General features: G+C 58.8%; 1 protein-coding gene across 3 annotated transcripts in view; it reads left to right on the top strand.

Annotated features, from left to right (window-relative positions):
• ASAP2 (ArfGAP with SH3 domain, ankyrin repeat and PH domain 2) overlaps window positions 1-19,298 on the top strand; it is a 90,911-nt gene that overhangs the window by 39,683 nt on the left and 31,930 nt on the right. For 2 of the 3 annotated variants that reach the window (XM_070428652.1, XM_070428653.1), the window contains exons 3-7: window positions 4,195-4,340; window positions 14,191-14,265; window positions 15,306-15,355; window positions 16,063-16,192; window positions 16,595-16,680. In XM_070428652.1, the coding sequence (XP_070284753.1) occupies window positions 4,195-4,340; window positions 14,191-14,265; window positions 15,306-15,355; window positions 16,063-16,192; window positions 16,595-16,680 (487 nt within the window). Of the gene's footprint in view, window positions 1-4,194; window positions 4,341-11,156; window positions 13,254-14,190; window positions 14,266-15,305; window positions 15,356-16,062; window positions 16,193-16,594; window positions 16,681-19,298 lie in introns of those variants that run through there. The other variant, XM_070428654.1, reaches the window with a different exon arrangement.

The raw sequence follows: 19,298 nt of genomic DNA on the forward strand, positions 1-19,298 counted from the left end.
CCCAAGCTGCTTATTTTAGGTTCCTATTTTAAATTTGGTTTTTGGCAAAAGAGAAATACAGGCGCTCCGCTGCGTTCTGTTCTCCGGGAGGGAAGCCTCCGGCGGGGGGGGTCGGAGCTGCGGTCGGCGAGTGCGTGCATTTGGGGTTGCTGTTCTCGTGGCCCGTGCCTGTCGGGAAGCCCTGCACAGACGCCGGGCTGGGGTCTTTATTAAGAACCTGCACATTTGTTTGCAAGAAGAGAAATTTGTGTTTAAAATCTCAACTAGAGTCCGAGCTGGTTTGGCTCAGTGGGCAGAGCATGGCCCTCGAACTGAAGGGTCCCAGGTTCGATTCCGGTCAAGGGCACATACTTAGGTTACAGGCTTGATCCCTGTCCCTGATCAGGGTGCAGCGGGAAGCAAACAATTGATGTGTCTCTCTCACATCGATGTTTCTCTCTCTCTGTCTCTCCCCCTCCCTTCAATCTCTCTCTAAAAAAATCAACGGAAAAATATCCTCAGGTGAGGATTAAAAAAAAACAAGCAAACAAACCCCTCCATTAGATCAACATGAGTCCCCACTGACCTAACCTGGGACAGCTCGAGCATCGGAAAATGATGATTCAGTGGATGGAAACACTTAAATATAAGTACACGAGGTCATCAGGATGCCGAGGAGGTGATGATGATATCACATTACATGAGATGATGGTGAGATCACGTTACATGAGATGAGATGATGAATTCATCATGACACGTGAGATGATCAGGGGATCATCGTGATACATATGTGGTGATCATGCGATCATGATACATGAGCTGGTGAGATCATGTTCCATGAGATGAGATCATGAGATCATGTTCCATGAGCTGGTGGTGATCATGAGGTCATCATGACACCTGAAGCAATGACCCGGATGATGCCGACGACAGGCCAGAAGCCTCCCTGACCTCCACTGGGGTCGCCGGGTCAGCACGTCACTGCAGAGTTTATAGGGAGAGACTTTTTTAAAAAAATATATTTTATTGATTTTTTCACAGAGAGGAAGGGAGAGGGATAGAGAGTTAGAAACATCGATGAGAGAGAAACATCGATCAGCTGCCTCCTGCACACCCCCTACTGGGGATGTATCTGCAACCAAGGTACATGCCCTTGACCGGGACCAAACCTGAGACCTTTCAGTCTGCAGGCCGACGCTCTATCCACTGAGCCAAACCGGTCAGGGCAATAGGGAGAGACTTTTTTGTGATGTAACCTCAGCGGTTGGGAAGCCCAGGAGGGACAGAGGACGTCTGTCCGTCCATTCATCCGTCTGTCTGTCTGTCCATCCGTCTGTCCGTCCATCCTTGGTGCTGGAAGGGGAAGCTTTGCTGATTCTCCTGCGCCAGGTCGGCCGAACGCCCGGGGAGAGAGGGCAGGTTCCTCCCCCCGGACACCAGGGCTGGGAGGCGGCCTGCATCGTGGGCAGAGAGTGGATGGGGCCCTGCCCCACCTCTTTCCAACTGTGTGACCTTGGGAATCGGGGAACCCTCTGGGCGCCACTTCATGCAACGAGAAAAGGGACGGAGGCCCTAGCAGTACCTCAGGGGACCCGGTTGAATGGAACCTGAGGCTGGAGGCCGCCTGACAGGTACTGGAAGCGAATGCCCCGCCCTGCCCTGGAGGGTCCATGTAGAGCAGCCTGGACGTCTGGGCACCATTTTTTGTTTATTTTTTATTCTATATTTTTTTGATTTCAGAGCGGAAGGGAGAGGGAGAGAGAGAGAAACATGGATGAGAGTGAAGCATCATTGATCGGCTGCCTCCTGCACGCCTCCAACTGGGTATCAAACTCACAACCAGGAATCGAACCTGACCTCCTGGTTCATAGGTCGACACTCAACCACTGAGCCACACCGGCCGGGCTGAAATGCAGCTTTTAAAATCCAAAGCTCAGGCCCCTTTGGTTTGGGAGGCGCGGGATTGTAGGGATGAGGCGTGCGCATGGGGCAGAGGAGGAGAAGCGGCTCCGGGGTCAGAGCCCTGGGCTTGAGCCCGGCCCAGCCCCGCTCTGCCTGTTTCCAGCTCAAGCCATTTGATTTCTCTGAGCCACGACTCCCCTTAGCTCGTGAGACATGATGCACGTGGTCGGAAGCTGCTGTGCGTGTGAGAAGCCGTCTGTCAGTACCAGCCTCTCTGCCGTGGCCGCTGTGGGGCTGCGGGTGTGGCTGGGTGCGGTGACCGCGGTCCTTTCTCTGTCCCATGAGCGGTACCTTCACCCTGTGAGTCTCACGGCAGGTCCCTGGCCCTCCCGTGGCTGAGACGCGTCCTGGTGACCGAAGAGGACTTACCGCAGTGGTTCTCAACCTTCCTAATGCCGCGACCCTTTAATACAGTTCCTCATGTTGTGGTGACCCCCAGTTTCATGGTTACAAATTGAACACAATGAAAGCGTAGTGATGAATTGCAAAAACAGTATGTGATTATATATGTGTTTTCCGATGGTCTTAGGCGACCCCTGTGAAAGGGTCGTTGGACCCCCACAAAGGGGTCTCGACCCACAGGTTGAGAACCGCTGACTTACCGGGTCAGACTTGTCCACCGGGAGGCGCAGGACTGGAACCCAGACCCGCCGGGCCCCTCCTGCTCTGCCCGCGCCTCTGCCTGTTCCTGCTCCTGCGCTGAGTGTAGTCGTAGAAATGCGTTTACTTTGAGCGGAACTCGCAGGTCCTCCTCAGGAATGTGAATTAAATAAATAAGGGAAAAGCTGGTCAAGGAAAGGGCTTGGGCGGTGAGGTGAATTTCTCTTGTGTTTGTTAGACCCACGTAGGGATCCCCCCTCGGGAGGCCCAGGGCAAGGCGCCCCCGCGGTGGGACAGGCGGGCACTGCGTTCCTGGGTCACAGGGATCTGGCTCCGGGGCAAGGGCTGCCCCCCACAAGCCAACGTCCCCCTCCTTCGCCCCAGTTGTCAGGCCCGGCCCAGGCAGCGGCAGCGGCTGACGGTGGCTTTGTTTCCCCGGGAATTCAGCAGCGTTGACGTCCCAGTGGGTGCCGTGTGGCTGCCGGGCCCGCCCGCCTGTGAAGGGGTTGAGTTGTATTTCTAATTGAAGCGATGAGCAGTGGACATCAGGTGTCCGTGCGAACAGGAGTGGTTTCCGTAGAGACTGCTGGACTCGTTTAGAGGGCCTCACCCCAGCCCTGGCGGGGGGGCTCCGTGGGTTAGAGCGTCGTCCTGCTACGCCAAGGTTGCGGGTTCGATCTCTGGTGAGGGCTCATGCAGGAAGCAACCAGTGAATGCATGAGTAAGTGGAACAACAAATCTCTCTCTCTCCCCCTCCCTCTCTCTCTCTCTCAAATTAATTAGAAAAATTTTAAATGAATAAATAAATACAAGACCTCACCCAGCCCAGCCAGTGTGGCTCAGCAGTTGAGCGTCGACCCAGGAACCAAGGTCAGGGCACATGCCCGGGTTGTGGGCTCGATCCCCAGTGTGGAGGCAGCTGATCAATGACTCTCACCATTGATGTTTCTGTCTCTCTCTCCCTCTCCCTTCCTCTCTGAAATCAATAAAAAAAATGTTTTTAAAGAAAAAGTTAGGGGATGCCGTGTGGTGTGGTTCGGTTCTGGGTCAGAGTGGTGGGTCTCACGCTGCGCACCAGCTGCCGTGCGTGGCAGAGGTGACTGGACAGGGCCGCCTGCGTGAGGCAGGGAGGGACGGCCCTGGGGCGTGGAGGGCGCCCGCGGGGTGGCCTTGGTCTCGCCCGCTGAGCTGCTGACCGGGGGCCTCCTCGAGGCGCGGCCCCCCTGCCCCTCACACGTGTGCTTTGGGACTGGTTGCCGGGACCACAGGGTGTTGCTGGGACAGCGAAGTTATTTCTGCTCTGGGTGCATCTTAACTTTTCTCAGATTTATTTTTAAAAAAAAAAATTTTTTTTAAATATTTTTATTGATTTCCGAGAGGAAGGGAAAGGGAGAGAGAAATTTTAATGATGGGAATCATGAATTGGCTGCCTCCTGCACACCCCCCATTGGGGAGCGAGCCCGCAACCCAGGCATGGGCCCTGACCGGGAATCGAACCCTGACCTCCTGGTCCATAGGTTGATGCTTAACCACAGCCACGCCCGCAGGCTCAGGTGTTTATTCTGCTGACGGCTCAGTTTTACTCGCAGCCGAGAAGCTGGGGAGGGGCTGGCGAGGTCCGTGTGTTAACAGCACGTCTCCCCTTGGCCTCAGCGCACGTGGAGAACGAGGAGCAGTACACGCAGGCGCTGGAGAAGTTTGGTGGCAACTGCGTGTGCAGAGACGACCCGGACCTGGGAAGCGCCTTCCTCAAGTTCTCAGTGTTTACCAAGGAGTTGACGGCCCTTTTCAAAAACCTGGTGAGTGTCCTGGCCCCGCGTGCCCTCGGCCGCAGGTGAGCCCGGAGCTGAGGGGGGTGGGGGGACAGGTGAGCCCGGAGCTGAGGGGGGTGGGGGGACAGGTGAGCCCGGAGCTGGGGGGGGTGGGGGGACAGGTGAGCCCGGAGCTGAGGGGGGTGTGGGGGACAGGTGAGCCCGGAGCTGAGGGGGGTGTGGGGGGGCAGGTGAGCCCGGAGCTGAGGGGGGGGTGGGGGGACAGGTGAGCCCGGAGCTGAGGGAGGGGAGTGGGGGGGCAGGTGAGCCCGGAGCTGAGGGAGGGGTGTGGGGGGGCAGGTGAGTCCGGAGCTGAGGCGGGTGGTTGGGGGGGAGGTGAGCCCGGAGCTGGGGGTGGGGGGGGGTGGCAGGGAGCGCCGAGGGCTCGGCCAGGCTTGTTGGAGGAACCGGGATGCGTTTCAGAGCTCACCTCGTCCCAGGGGAAGGATCTGTTCTGTACACAGCAGTCCCTTCGGGGTACGTTCTAGAACTGCAACATGAAACAAGGCCTTCTGTGTCAGGCGGCGTTTTAAATGGGCACAGCTGGGGGCCTGGATGCGTTCATCTTCGTCAGGGCCTCTGCCTTCAGTTTTCAGTCGTTTCTGAACTGTTTCTGGTCATTACCGCCGGTGTTTAAACGTACGCTGTTTAGTAAGCGTGTTTCAGACCCGCCTTACCCAGCGGCGTGACCCTGCATCGAAGCGCAGGAATCACCACGAATATTTCGAGGCCTTTGCTTCTCCCAAATGCGGAGCCTAAAAAGGTCTCGCTTTCAGCCAGTGGAAGTGGGGGCGGCGGGCGCTGGGAGTGGGGGGATGGAGCTCTTCCTCGCGCCTGGCGGCCCTGAGCCGTCCCCGTCCTCGTCCTCGGTGGACGGGACCCTGAAGGAGCCGGCAGCCGCGTGCTGGTGGCCTCGGTGTTTTCTCCCACGAGGAGTGTCCGCTGGGATCGTCCCAGCATCTCCTTCCTGTGTTTCTCCCCCAGAAGGTCACGGGCGACCCGACCAGGTCACGCACTCAGTAATGCTTTCTGTCGGCCCCGAACTACGGAGTCCCTTTCATTTCTCTGTCAGAAGCCCCTACAAGCGGAAAAACAGGTCCTCGTTCTTGACGCGGCGGCGGTGGCGGGTCTGCAAGTGTGGCCTCCGCAGGCCGACCTGGGAACGATGTGAGAGCTGATGACAGGAGGCGAGGGCCGGACCGGTCCGGGTCCGGGTCTCGGTCCCTCCCCACCGGCACATGGAAGGTGGCCCAGTTGGAAAGGGTGGAAGTAGAAGCCCTCGGTGGGCTGAAGTTCTCCTTGGCGTCATTGGGCATCTCTTGGGGCTTTTATCAAGTTCGCCGCCTGAGTGTTACGGCCCCAAACGGGCCGCTGGCGGCCACACTGAGCCCGGAGCCCGGCCCCTCCCCGCCCGGGCGGCGGGTTCGGGTCTCGCCACCGAGTCACCCCTGGAGAAAGCAGGCGGCCCAGGAAGAGCCCCGTGGATGCTGAGGTGGGGGTCCCGGGTGAAAGGTCAGCTCAGCTCCCAGCCCCTGCGCGGCCGCCGCCGCCAGCTCCTCCCGCCTGCTCCGGCTCTTAAATGCGAATGAATGACCTTCAGAGTGAAAGAGACCAAAGGAAACAAGGAAACAGAGACAAGGACCAGCAGGAGAGAAGCTAAAGAAACAACGTTTCATTCCTCAGATACAATCAGGACATTGTATCCGGAGGGAAGAGTGGAGTCACCAGTCAGACAATTAGTGTAAGAATGTGTACAATGGCCCTGGCTGGGGTGGCTCAGTGGATAGAGCCACGGCCTGCGTACTGAAGGGTCCCGGGTTCGATTCCGGTCAGGGAGGGGCACATGCCCGGGTGGCGGGCTCCATCCCTGGCAGAGGGCGTGCAGGAGGCAGGCGATCGGCGATCTATGATTCTCTCATCATCGATGTTTCTCTCTCTCCGTCTCCCTTCCTCTCTGAAATCAAAACAATATTTTACAAAAAAGAAAATGTACAATGAAAAATCCTATGAGAAGGATCGGAGTAGAAGAAATCTCTCAGGAAATAGATCAAAAAGTAGGAAATGGATCGTCCTCAGGGGTCGGTATCTGGCTGGCCTGACAGAGAGAGACTAGAAGGGCAGAGACGAGGACGCCGAACACACCAGCACAGAGATTCCTCCTGCGAAGGACTGGCCAGTGCCCAGCCCAGCAAGGACTCCCCCCGCCCTCCCACCCCCAAGGCATCTCCGTGGGAAATGAAAAGACCCAGACGCTCCCCAGGGGACCCAGGCTCAAGAGCCGCAATGGCCTTGGGCTTCTCAGCGGAAACACTGGGAACGTGAAGGTCTGGAACGAGGCCCCTGAATCCCGGGGGACAGTATCGTACCCCGAGTCTTACCCAGCCCGCGGAGCACGGGGCAGCGGGGGGGACCGTCACCCGTGGAAGGCCGAGGCGCTGGGCTCCCGTGCGGCGCTCCTCTGCGGCTCCTCCAGGGTGAGCTCGGGCGGAAGAGGGTAGCTGAGGAGGAGGAGGGGGAGGAGGAGGAGGAGGAGGGTCAGTGGACAGCGTCCGACCACAAGCAGCAGGGAAAGGGATCCCAGGAGGAGGCGTGGCAGGCCCCACGGACGATGGGCCGGAGCAGGTCTGCCCCCCGCCGCTGTCCCCACTCGGCGGATCCCTGCTTGGGCCTCCTCTGCGTGGAAAGGAGATGCTGACGAGCTGCCTGGCTCTGTGTGAGGAGACAGCTGACGTGCTTTCAGCGGAGCTTCCTGAATCCGGAACAGCCCATGGGAGTCGGTGTTACCCCATTCTACAGGTTAGGTCACTGAGGCTTGGGTGGTTTAAGGAGCTAACCTCCCTCTCCGGGTGCCTCTGAGTCCTGGCCCGAGGCTGTGTGCCTGCAGGTGGGGAGGGGCCCACGGTGGAACCCGATAGACGACCTGTACGCGGTTACCAACACGAGCAGCCATCTGCACAGTGAAACAAAGCAGCCCCTTCTTTTCTCGATTTTCTGCAAAACCGAAAGCAGGGCTGGGCCCGGACGGTGACTGCTCGTGCCCACCACCCCCGGCTCTGGCTCGGGGGGCTCCAGAGGTCCCTGCGGCGAGGGATCCCGGGTGGCCCCCGTCAGCGAGCTGCCCCGCGGGAAGCGCCGGGCCGGGCTGGGTGCGAGCTGGCCCCGGCAGCTCCTTCAGGCCTGCCAGCAGCTGTACCAGGTGTAGGACCTTCATCTTACCGAGGCCTTAGCACCAAGGGACAGAGTGGGGAGTCAGATTTGGATCTTAACTCTCCACACCCGTGCTCTGGCCACTGTGGTATTTAAACTCCTTGGGGCAGAAGACAACAGACTGAGGGGAGGAAGTGCAGCAGCAGGAGGAGGCGGGCTGGGCCCCTGCTGCTCGCTCTGGCCACCAGCCTCTGGCCCGGGCCCCTGCTGCTCGCTCTGGCCACCAGCCTCTGGCCCGGGCCCCTGCTGCTCGCTCTGGCCACCAGCCTCTGGCCCGGGCCCCTGCTGCTCGCTCTGGCCACCAGCCTCTGGCCTGGGCCCCTGCTGCTCCTTTAAAGCCACGACAAGAGAACCACGCCCACCGCCCAGGGCCACCGGCAAGATAAAGGAGGAAGAGGAAAGGTTTTTGTGAATTAAAACCCACAGGTGACCTGTGAGGGTCCTTGCCATACGCGGATTTATCAATGGCCCAGGCAGCCGTCCTCTCAGTCCACGTGCACGTGCGTTACTTCAGTTCCAGCTCCTACTCTGTGGAGTTTGGGTTGTTGATCCTCTTTCCTGGCAAAGATCAGAGACAGACACAGAGTCTGTGGTTGGAGGCCAGGCGGCCGCTGCTCCGAGGCCACTGCTCCGAGGCCGCTGCTGAGAGCGAGCTGAGCAGGAGGGCCCTCCTCTCGTGGTAGCTTGTATCCCCTCCGAGTCCTGTGTTGGGTCACATCTCCGCTCCCTCCTCTCGCTAGAGCAGTGATGGTGAACCTATGACACGCTTGTCAGAGGTGACACGCGAACTCATTTTTTTGGTTGATTTTTCTTTGTTAAATGGCACTTAAATATATAAAATAAATATCAAAAATATACATCTTTGTTTTGCTATGATTGCAAATATCAAAAAATTTCTCTATGTGACTCGACACCAGAGTTAAGTTAGGGCTTTTCGAAATGCTGGCACGCCGAGCTCAGAAGGTTCGCCATCGCTGCGCTAGAGCCTCGCTTTTGCTTTTCCCTGGGCGCTTAGAACACCTTCCCCTGCTGCTCCGGGCTCAGTCCCGCTCCCGCCCGGGAGCCCGGGAAGGGGAGGGGTGACCGCCAGCTGCCCGCCCTGTGCGTGCGAGGATGTTCAGGAAGCAGCCTCGCGCCTGGAGGAAGGAGGAGACGGCTGAGCCTGAAGTGAGACTGTTCCTCGGGGTGAGAGTCTGCCCGTTAGGAAGTCGTGGGTCTTCTCTGCGCCGCGCAGGTGGAGGAGGAGGTGGCCCGACCGCGATGGACGCGGGACACAGTGCGCAAAGCCACGTCTCTGCCGCTTCCCTCCGACCTGGCGGATGTGAGCATCCTGGGAAGGGGGCTGCTTCCGGGCTGGGAAGTGCCTTTTTTTTTTTTTTGGGTCAATCCTCACCCGAGGTTATTTTTCCCATTGATATTTTTTAAAATTTATTTTCTAAGGAAGAGTGGGAGGGAGGGAGGGAGGGGGCGAGAGACAGAGAGGAACATCCATGTGCGAGAGACACGGGTTGGTTGCCTCCCACACATGCCCTGACCAGGCCGGGGATCGAACCTGCAACCCAGGTCCATGCCCTGGACCGGAGTCGAACCCGCAACCCTTGGCGCTCAGGCCAGTGCTCTCACTGGTCGGGGCGAGGAGTGTCTTTCTAATGGACGCGTGGCTGCCCTGAAGGTCACGTCTCTGGACGGTCAGCTGCAGATCGGAGACTTGACAGCGAAATGTGTGCTCTCGGGCTGCAGAGCCTGCTGGGGGCCCTCGGGGTCCGGGGAGGGGGCGGGGCTGAGGCCGGGTGGACGGTCCGGGGGACGCCCTGGGCTTCGGAGCCTGCTGGGGGCCCTCGGGGTGGGGGTGTGGGGCTGAGGCCGGGTGGACGGTCCGGGGGAGGCCCTGGGCTGCAGAGCCTGCTGGGGGCCCGCAGGGTCCAGGGAGGGGTGTGGGGCTGAGGCCGGGTGGACGGTCCGGGGGAGGCCCTGGGCTGAGGAATGTCACGTCACTCATTTTGAAAGAGGAAGTGGGAAGTTCCACCAACCACAGGTCCTGTCTGCCCGCGCGGGACGAGGCTGACGGTCCCACCTGCCTGGGCTCTGTCCGCACGGTGTGCTCAGATCAGAGGCGGACATCCCACCTGCGGGACGGGCGACAGGATGGACGGCGGGAGCACCTGTCCCGGCTCAGGTCCTTCCTGTTAACAAAGCTCGTCTCCTGCTCAGCACGGAGGTCTTCCCCCAGAGGGCCCCCCTCCGTGTCCCCATAAACTCCCCTTTAGCTGCTTTTACAGAAAATGTCATATATATTTTTTTTCAACCTTTTTTTAAAGAAATATGTTTTTATTGATTTTAGAGCGAGAGGAAGGGAGAGGGAGAGAGAGATGGAAACATCCACGGGAGAGAAACATCATCAATGGGCTGCCTCCTGCACGCCCCCTGCTGGGGACCGAGCCCACAACCCAGGCGTGTGCCCTGATGGGGAATTGAACCTCTCTCCCTCCCCCTTCCTCTCTGAAATCAATACAAATATCTTAAAAGGGAAAAGCGCAGAGTTTTGGAGGAGAAGCCCTGGCAAGAGCTGTTCTATGCGAGATTCACAACCTGCCCCGGGAAGACTGCGCCCAGCTTCCTGTCGGGATTCATTCTCATTCATATATTCATTCTCATTCTCTCTCTCTCTCTCTCTCTCTCTCTCTCTCTCTCTCTCTCGTTGCTGGTCCCTGAAAGTAGGGCTGCAGCGCAGCAGTCCTGTCTCAGGCCAGCTTCCAGGCAGGTCCTGGGGCAAGATAGATCCTTTGGCAAAGCAGACTCACTGTTGCCCGAGTCAAGGAGAAGGCAGCCCCCTAGTTCCCCGGGGTCGGACTGACCAACAGCAGTGGTGACCAGTGACCAGAGCTCAAGGAGCCGGCAAGGCAGTGCCCGGGAGCTAAGCAGGCAGTAGGGGCAGATTTTAAGAGAGTATGAAAGCTCCCGGCAGCCATGGCTCAGGGGCTGAGCATCAGCCTGTGAACCAGCAGGTCCCGGTCAGGGCACAGGCCCCGGTTGTGGGCTCCATCCCCAGTGTGGGGCGTGCAGGAGGCAGCCAGTCCATGATTCTCTCTCATCATGGATGTTTCTCTCTCTCCTTTCCCTTCCTCTCTGAAATCAATGACAATATTAGAAAAAGAAAAAGACTATAAAAGTGACAAAGCTAGAGGCAAGGAATTTTAACACCAAAGTCTTCTTGGGAAGATGGCGTTGGCTGGCTCTGTCCCTGCCCGCTTCTCCCCATCTCCTTGTCCGTCTCTGGGTGCTTATCAGCTGTGGCATCAGCACAGCCAGGTGGTTCTTGGTCCCCGATAGCCCGGCTGTCCCTGCCCCGCCCGCTGAGTCACTCACGTCTCCTTGTGGGAGTACCGACCCCGCCTGCTGTTGACTCATCTTGCAGACGGATGCCGGCTGCAGGCGAACCCAGACCGCGCAGGCAGGACGAGGAGGGAGAGGCCGGGCTGTTCCTTTAAAGATTGCCTGTTTGCCGTTGGCTTTCGATCCACAGTTCACAGCCACGATTAAGATGAGTAATTTGTATTCACATCGTCCGTGCTGTTTAAAAAGCCGCTGGATGTAATGTGCTTGTTAAAGGGAGTCAGCACGTACGAGAAAGCCCAGTGCTCGCTTGGCGCTAAGGAAAACATCCCTGGGTTTGCTCAGGGATAACTTCATTCTTCCCAGAGACCATAAAGCTTTCACCACTCATGCCCGAGCCCCGGGGTGTGCGGTCCTTGCTGGCTGCGGTTCATCTCTCTGGGCCGGGAGGTGAGGCTCACTCATTCAGCCGCCGGCCAGCGGCTGCCCGGCCGGTGCACACGGTCCAAGAAGGGCTCAGAGCCGGCTTCACACGGGGCCCGCCGGCCCAGACGGGACATCTGGGCTCCCGGGCTCCCGTTCGCCAGCCCGGCCTGCAGCAGCCGCTCTGGGCCTCGCCCTGACTCAGCAGCATGTGTGCCGGGAGTGTGGGGTGCAGGGGGCAGGCGGGCTGATGTCTGTTTATTTGGTTATAATTTATTTTTAAAGCAGATTCCCTCTGCTCTTCTTTTTAAAATGATATCTTTATTGATCTTAAAGAGAGAGGATGGAAGAAGGAGAGAGACAGAGAGAAACATCGGTCAGTTGCCGTCTGCACACACCCCGACCCGGGGATTGAACTCCCAGCCCGGCATGTGCCCTGACCGGGCATTGAATCGGTGACCTTTGGTGCGTGAGGTCGAAGCTCAACCACCAGCTTAGCCACACTGGCCAGGGCTGCAGCAGTTTCTTCTAAAAAACCAGCTTTATCGAGGGGTGTTTTGCACGTCATAAAATTTACCCACTTCAAGAGCGCGAGTCAGTGATGTCTCCCGCCTTTCCCCGGTGGGGTGGCCGTCATCTTAGATTAGTTTGGGGACCGCTCCTGCCCCCCAGGAAGGTCCCCTCGTGTCCTCCACGGTTAACCCTATTTCTCGCCCGCCCCCCCGCCAGCCCGAGGTAACTACTAATCTACTTTCGGTCTCTCTTGTAACAACTTAGCTAATTACTTCCTGATTAGAGAAGTAGCAGTTTCCTGGTTTAGATCCTTGAATGGCTCCAGAAAGAAGAGTGGACTGGAATGGAGGCCAGCTTTCTCCTTGCTCAGGTGGCCCACGTGTCCCTGCATCTGTGCCTTTCCACGCTCCTCCGCACTGTTCCTCCTCTTCTTCTTCAAATATGTTTTTATTGATTTTTAGAGAGAGAGGGGAAAGGAGGGGTAGAGAGGCAGAAACATCGATGAGGGAGAAACAGCATCAATAGGCCACCGGGGATCGAGCCCGCAAGCCTGGCCTGTACCCCGACTGGGAACCAAACCGGCGGCCTCTAGGTTCCTAGGTCGACGCTCAGCCACTGAGCCACGCCGGCCGGGCTACACCGTTCCCCTTCTTGCCTGGACACCCTCCACCCCATCTTGCAAGACAAAACTCTCCCTCTCTCTCCAGTCTTCTCACGTCACCCCGATCAGCAGAGATTTCCCTGGTGTCCAGACTACAAGTCATTTCTCTTCTTGGAAAATCTGAGGGGTCTTGTTTATGGCTCTGGGAGTGCGCGGGGCGGTGTGCTTGCTGCGCTACGTGCTTTACCTCCCCCAGTGAGACAAGGGTCCCGGAAGCCGGGGGTCCGTCTAATCCATCTTTGTCTCCTAACTGCCCCCCCCTCCCACCCGTGGGTCTGCAGCTTCATCTCCCGCCAGTGCCAGGGCCGCCTGCCTCCCACGCACCATTCGTCACCGGGGTGATGGCCCTTTAATAGCATATCCCCACGGGCGGTGGCCCTGTGCCGGGATCTGGGTGAAAGCAAGCCACGGGTGTGTTCGGGCATCCGTAGCTTTTCACTCTTCTCCGGGGCAGTGCTGCACTCTGGAGACTAACGCTGAGCTGAGCACCTCGCTCCCCGGGGCCTGCCATTCGCCGTGGAAACCGCGTGTGCTTGTCAGGTGGTTCCGGCGCGGCCTCCTCCTGGTCCGCGTCCCTTCCAGTCGCCCACCAGCCCGCGCCTCACACTCAGCTTTTCGTGTTGAAACATTTCGCTCCCAGGCTGATCCCGGTGGTCAGAGCTGGTGACGCTGCCCCGGGAGCAGGGCCGGGTGATGACAGATGCTGATGTCGGAGCAGGACACACGGCACCCAGCACCGGCGTTTCTGGGAGAGTCCTGACCGGGTGGGTCCCTTACCTGGCGGGATTGGTGGGTAGCCCAGGCGTCTGTACACCCCCTGCCAGTAGCTTTCCAATAGATTTCTCTCTCCGTTTTGGCTTTGAATGCACTGAACAGTGTATAGAAATCAGATCCCATGTTGCCCTAAAAACCATGCCTATATTTTACATTCCCATTCCTGTTCCAGGTAATTGTACGAAAAATAAAGATTTTCTCCGCTCGATTGTAAGAATGCGTGTGGGAGGTTCCACAGTTCTCAGTCTTGTCTTCCCCTTTCACAGCCTGTAACCGGGTGCGGGAACCCCGGTGACATGTGCTCCCCCCCCCCCCCCCCGGCCCCGGCCTAGCCCCGGTGGTGCCCACAGGCAGCTTAGTTGACTGACAGGGTGGTGAGCCCGGGGTGGCTTATGTTCTCCTCTGGGCGGGGCCCCTGCAGGCTCCGAACCCCGAGTCTGTGCCGGAAGGCCCTCCCAACGAGGCTGTGTCCCTCACTTCATGCGAATCTGCCAGGCCGGGGGGGACCCTCATTGGAGGCAGAGCCCTTGTTCTGTTTTTCCTGCCCGGCCCCCCGTTGGGGGCTGTGCTGGGAGGTGGGGGCTCAGGGGCGAGAACTGAGCCAGGGACGGACAGCCAGGCCTCGGCGGGTCGGAGCCGGGAGCGAGTGCGGGGTCGGCTCCTTCCCCGTGCCTGTCGTGGCTCTCACGCTGCCGGTTGGAAAGGTTTTTCTTCCTGGCAATGGTTATCTTTCAGCAACGCGATCGCTTAGTAGCAGAAAGTTACTGCTGTGGAGACGGATGGAGACCGCCTTGTGGCACCCGTCACCTGGGAGAGCGGACGAGGGTCGTCCTCGCTGCTCGGGCTGCGGTGAAGGTGCCGTCCCCCGGCCTCGCCCTCGCTGTGCCGCTGGGGACTGAGAGCACCCTCTCTGGTCTTGTCTTTCAGATTCAGAACATGAACAACATCATCTCCTTCCCTCTGGACAGCTTGCTGAAGGGGGACCTGAAAGGCGTGAAAGGGGTACGGTGACGGCTCTGGGGGGCGGCATTTGCAGGGCCACAGCCGTGGGCCTGGGGGCGGCTGCCGGGCCCCTGGGCTTGCACCCTGCCTGGCGACTCAGGCCTCTCTGGGTGACCCGAGAGTGCTCTGGGCTTGGGGGGGGGAGGGGGCGCCTGCAGGGAAGGACACTGAGAAACGGGGGTGATTTAGGCTCACGTCTGGGTCTCCAGCCACCGTGTCCCTGGCTGACCCCCGGGAACAGGCTCCCCGCAGGCACGAGTCTCCTGATGGGGAATCTGACCGGCGGGGCTCGAGCCGCTGCCTTTTCTGTCCGTAGCTTAGGAAGGGCCACGCACAGGCGCGTGCGCGAGACTCGTTTCACGGGTGGGAGAGGAGGGGCCGGGCTCGGGGGCGTGGGTCCCCGCTGCCGAGCACTCGGTCGCTTTTGCACGAACATGAGCCGAGCCCTGGGAGGCCGCGTGCTCCCAGGATCTGCATGGGGCGCATCGGGAAGCCCAGCGGCTGGTCTCAGGACCCCGCAGACTGTGCCAGGAGAGCCGTGGGCAGGGAGGAGGGGCCGCCCAGCCGGTCCGGCACCAGGAGCTGCCCATTGTCCTCTTGGGGCCGGAGCAGGGGGCCGAGTGGGCGGCAGGACGGGCAGGAAGGGTGCCGGGGCAGAGAGAGGATGCAGAGAGACGGGCAGGAGGCTTTAGTGTCGCGTGAACCAGGTTACCGCAGAGTCGGGTGGGGCTGGGGGGCGGGCAGGGCCCTGCAGGCTGGGAGCTGAGTCCTGTCGGAGGCCAGTGAAGAGCCAGGATGTAAAAAATAAGCCCCACCCATGGCAAGCGTTCCTCTCCCGAAAGGACCTGCTGGACAGAACGTGACCCGGGGGAGGGGGGGCACCTGGTGGAGTCTCCGGAGCTCGGTACCTCTGAGTCAGACCTGCTGAGCGCGGCCCCGGTTCCAGGCAGATGGGGGGATGGGGGCGGGAGGGGGGGCTGGTAGTTCTCTACCGTGGGCCCCCGAGCAGCCCTGTTTAATTTATGCCTCTCCGTTTACAGGATCTGAAAAAGCCTTTTGATAAAGCCTGGAAGGACTATGAAACCAAAATGTGAGTGTTTCCATTTAAAACAAATCCCAGCATGGGTAATTGGCGATTTCCATTTTAAACCCAGCTTTTCTAGCTTAAAGGCATTGTCTAACTAACCCCGATCCAGGACAGAGTTCACCTGAAACTGTGTCGCTAGGTGCCTTCACGCCTGGTGTCCACATGCCGAGATGTTGGCCTCTTTACGCAAGTTTCTTCCTGGTCCCTTTGTTTTATGTCAGAAGGGTTACAGAGCGTCATTTCCAGGGAGGCTCATCGAAGGAAGTCGAGGCCACCTTCCCCGAGGTGTCTCCTTCCTCCCCCTTCTCCCCACCTGCCCCCCCTCCCCCCTTCCCCCGTGTTATCACTGTTGGTCACGGCAGCACATTTTTCGTACCCTGTCTTCCTGGTGATTTGTGGATCCCCTTAGCGCAGGTCACATTTCTCTGCCTCACCAGGCCCCTTGGTTTCAGAAAAGGAGAGAAGAGAGGTTGTGGGGACCCCCCTCCCCCGGCTGCCTTCTCTCCCTCCTCTGAGAGAGAAGTGCTTAGGGAGGATTTGTGGAGTAAATACTCAACCAAAAGGCCAAGGTTGGCATGTCTATGGCCACAGGCATTTCCTTTGCAGTAAGTTAGGGGGCGGCCCCGTGAGCCTGCGCTGTCCCTGCCCGGCCGTCCAGTCTGGGCCGCGGGCCGAGAGCGTCCGACTCATCCCTGCTCTCCCGCCCGCAGCACCAAAATCGAGAAGGAGAAGAAGGAGCACGCCAAGCTACACGGGATGATCCGCACGGAGATCAGCGGCGCCGAGATCGCCGAGGAGATGGAGAAGGAGCGGCGGTTCTTCCAGCTGCAGATGTGCGAGGTGAGGGCGGGCGGCGCTGGGCGGCCCGCGGGCGGCCGGAGCCTGACCCCCCCTGCGGCCTCAGAGAGCCCCGCTGCCCTGTGGGACCCCCTTCGGTTCAGTCTCTCCCCCGCCTCGTTCTTCCTGAAGCCAGAGCAGCCGTTTCTCCTCCTCGCGGGTGAGATACGGGCTGAGGACTCGGAGTCCTTGGCACTAAGTGAGACACTGAGTCACCTGTGAGTCAGGGCGCTCCTGTGGCAGCAAAGGGAAAGGGGCACTGAGTGTGGCCTCGGGGACCGTGACGCCTCTCCCATGAGCTCCTGCCACGCGGAGGAGAACAGACGTGTGGTCTGTCCCCGGCTCCTGCTGAGCACGCGGCCGCCTCTGCCTCTGACACCCCTCTGTGTTGTGTTGTTTCCACAGTACCTGCTGAAGGTCAATGAAATCAAGATCAAGAAGGGAGTGGACTTACTTCAGAATCTGATCAAGTATTTTCATGCCCAGTGCAAGTAAGTTCTTGGTCCTTGTGGTGTTAAATCAGACACGTCTCTCTCTACGGCAAATTCCGGTCGGTCGATAGCAGCGGATTCAGCCTTTCTCATCTCGCGGCACACCCAGAAACACAGCATATATTTTGCCCATCTGACCAAAAAAAAAAAAACCAAACAAAAAAAGTATAATTTTGGTTCATTCAAGCCTGGTGACGGTGGTTGTCACTGTTGATGCGACAGTGTCAGGGAATCGAGGTCCGTGTCCCTGACTACACAGTCGGGTGATGCATGTTGTAAAATCCTTGCTGCTCACACCACTGGGCCTGCCACAGCTCACGGGTCGGAAGTCGCTGATCTGTAGTGTCGTGCTGAAGGAAATCAGCACTCGTTTAATCGTCTGTAGTGGGGGATGGGCACATGCTACCACATGCATGAACCCGAAAGCATGTTAAGGGAAAGAAGTCAGACCAGAGGCCCTGTGGGGGGAGGGGAGTTGGGGGGATGGCTGCTCACGGAACAGGGTTTTTGGGGGGATCCAAGTGTTCTAGAATCAGTGCTGATGACTGCACAGCTTTGTGGAAATACCGAACACCGCTGGCTTATCCACTGAGAAGGGTGCATTTTACGGTCTGAGGGTGAGATCTCAATAAGAACACAAACGTAAGAATAGACTTTATCAATAGGCTTGCTTTGCCCTTTCTGTAGAGGGCCATGGAGTCTGACCCCGCACGGACCTCCGGTGGTGCTGGTTAGAGGAGGAAGGCGGGGGGCTGATTCAGCGCGTCAGGTTAAGACATGCTTCCAGGTGTGAGGTGTCCTGCAGAGCAAAGACAGAGCACAGCAGGCCGCCTGCAGGGGAGGAGGGGAAACGCCCGCATGCAGGGCGGCCCCGCACTCACCTCAGCCGCACGCGTCAGGCCGGCACAGTCCGCCCGCGCCGCCAGCCTGGCTGTCTTCCCGGCTCCTGGTCCTGCTGGTTCGCTCTGACCCCCGGCCGCTAATGCACACACTTTCGTGGAGTGTGTCCAGCACGGTCCTCGATGCCGGCGATAAAGTGACGCCCACCCCAGGCCTGGTTCCCGCTCGAGTCCAGCAGGGGCGTCGGGCTCCCACGAACAGACATGTCATTGGACATGTAGCACGTGTGCTAACGTGTAGGACTCTAAGTAAGATAGTAACAGAAGGATCTCCTTGAGATGGACATGGAGGGCAGGGGCGGGGGTGTTTCTCTCTTCTCTCTTGTTCCTTGCTGTGTTTGCCAGCAGCTGGAACGCAGCGCCTGGCACATAGTAGGCCAGGCACATAGTAGGTATTCACGTACTTGCTAAGTGAGCTGCAGGCCTCTCTGGGGAGGCGTGTGTTCTGAGCTCCACGGATGAGGAGCAGGGGAAGAACGTGCCGGGCCAAGTGGAGGTCTTGACGCTGGAGAATGGCCAGCGTGGCTCACCCCTGAGTGAGCAGCTGAAGGGAACCCGGGCACAGAGCATTAGGGACCCGGATGTCCCTCCCGGTCCTGCAGAGGGGCTTGGGTTTCATCCCAGGTGTGTGGGGGGAGCTCTTGGAAAGTCTGAAGCGGAAAACCCACTCAGCAAGTGCTGACTGAGCGCTGATGGCGCTGGCGGGAGAGGTGTGGACCCACTGGAGACACCGAGGTGCATGGCCACTCCTGGATGCTTGCCTTGTCCCTGTGGCTGCCCCCACGATGCACCTCTGCCCACACTGTCCCATCTCCTTTCCCCAGAATTCCGTCTGTCTCCTCTGCGCCTTCCCCAGCCTCCGTCCCTCCCCACGGCCTCGCTCAGATGTAACTGCTACTTGGAAGCCCTTCTGCTCTGGCCCTGATGCAATGACTTCTCTTCCTGTATCTCCATGGCAACATCTTTCCTGTTGTGCGAGGCCTCCCCCTGACCTGTACACTCTTTAAAAAAATATATATTTATATTGATTTTGCAGAGAGAACAAGGGAAAGGGAGAGGGAGAGAAATACTGATGTGAGAAACATTGATCAGCTGCCTCCCGCACCCCAACCGGGGATCGCGCCTGCAACCTGGGCGTGTGCCCTGACCGGGAATCGAACTGGTGACCTTTTGGTGCAGGAGATGATGCTCTAACCACCTGAGCCACTCTGGCCAGGGCTGACTGTCCGCTCCTAAGGAAATGGGCCGTGGCGTTGACTTTCTCAGTCTGTAGCACGTGACGCATTTACCTGGCGGATGGTTGCCACGGTGACCCCTGTGGAACGGAGCTGAGCTCTGCTTGGAATTCCCGGTGCTTATCTCAGGCGGCTGAGGCCACTCCATGAGGGGGAGGGGCGAGCACCGAGCTTGGGGAGACGCCTCCGAGGTGGCGCGGACCCGCTCGCTGGTGTGTAGAGCCCCCCAGACGGGCTGTTTCACAGACGCAGAACCCCACCTGGTGATTGACACGCAGATGGCTTCCTCAGTCTGCATCCTCGTGACCTCACTTGAGGCGGTTTAGGAAGTGGGTCGCTTCCTTGCTGATACTTTATTTTTAAGAAGCAGCTATTTTTGGATTTCCTTTTCTTTTTTTCTCCTTTATTTTGCCCAAACTGATGAGTTGGGTAGCAACTGGCCACTTGAGGAAAGTGAACTAGTTGGCCTTTTATGGGCATGAGC

This window comes from Myotis yumanensis, unplaced genomic scaffold (assembly GCF_028538775.1).
Source record: "Myotis yumanensis isolate MYYU_CA2020_CCGP unplaced genomic scaffold, mMyoYum1.0.hap1 SCAF_11, whole genome shotgun sequence".
Classification (NCBI taxonomy): domain Eukaryota; kingdom Metazoa; phylum Chordata; class Mammalia; order Chiroptera; family Vespertilionidae; genus Myotis; species Myotis yumanensis.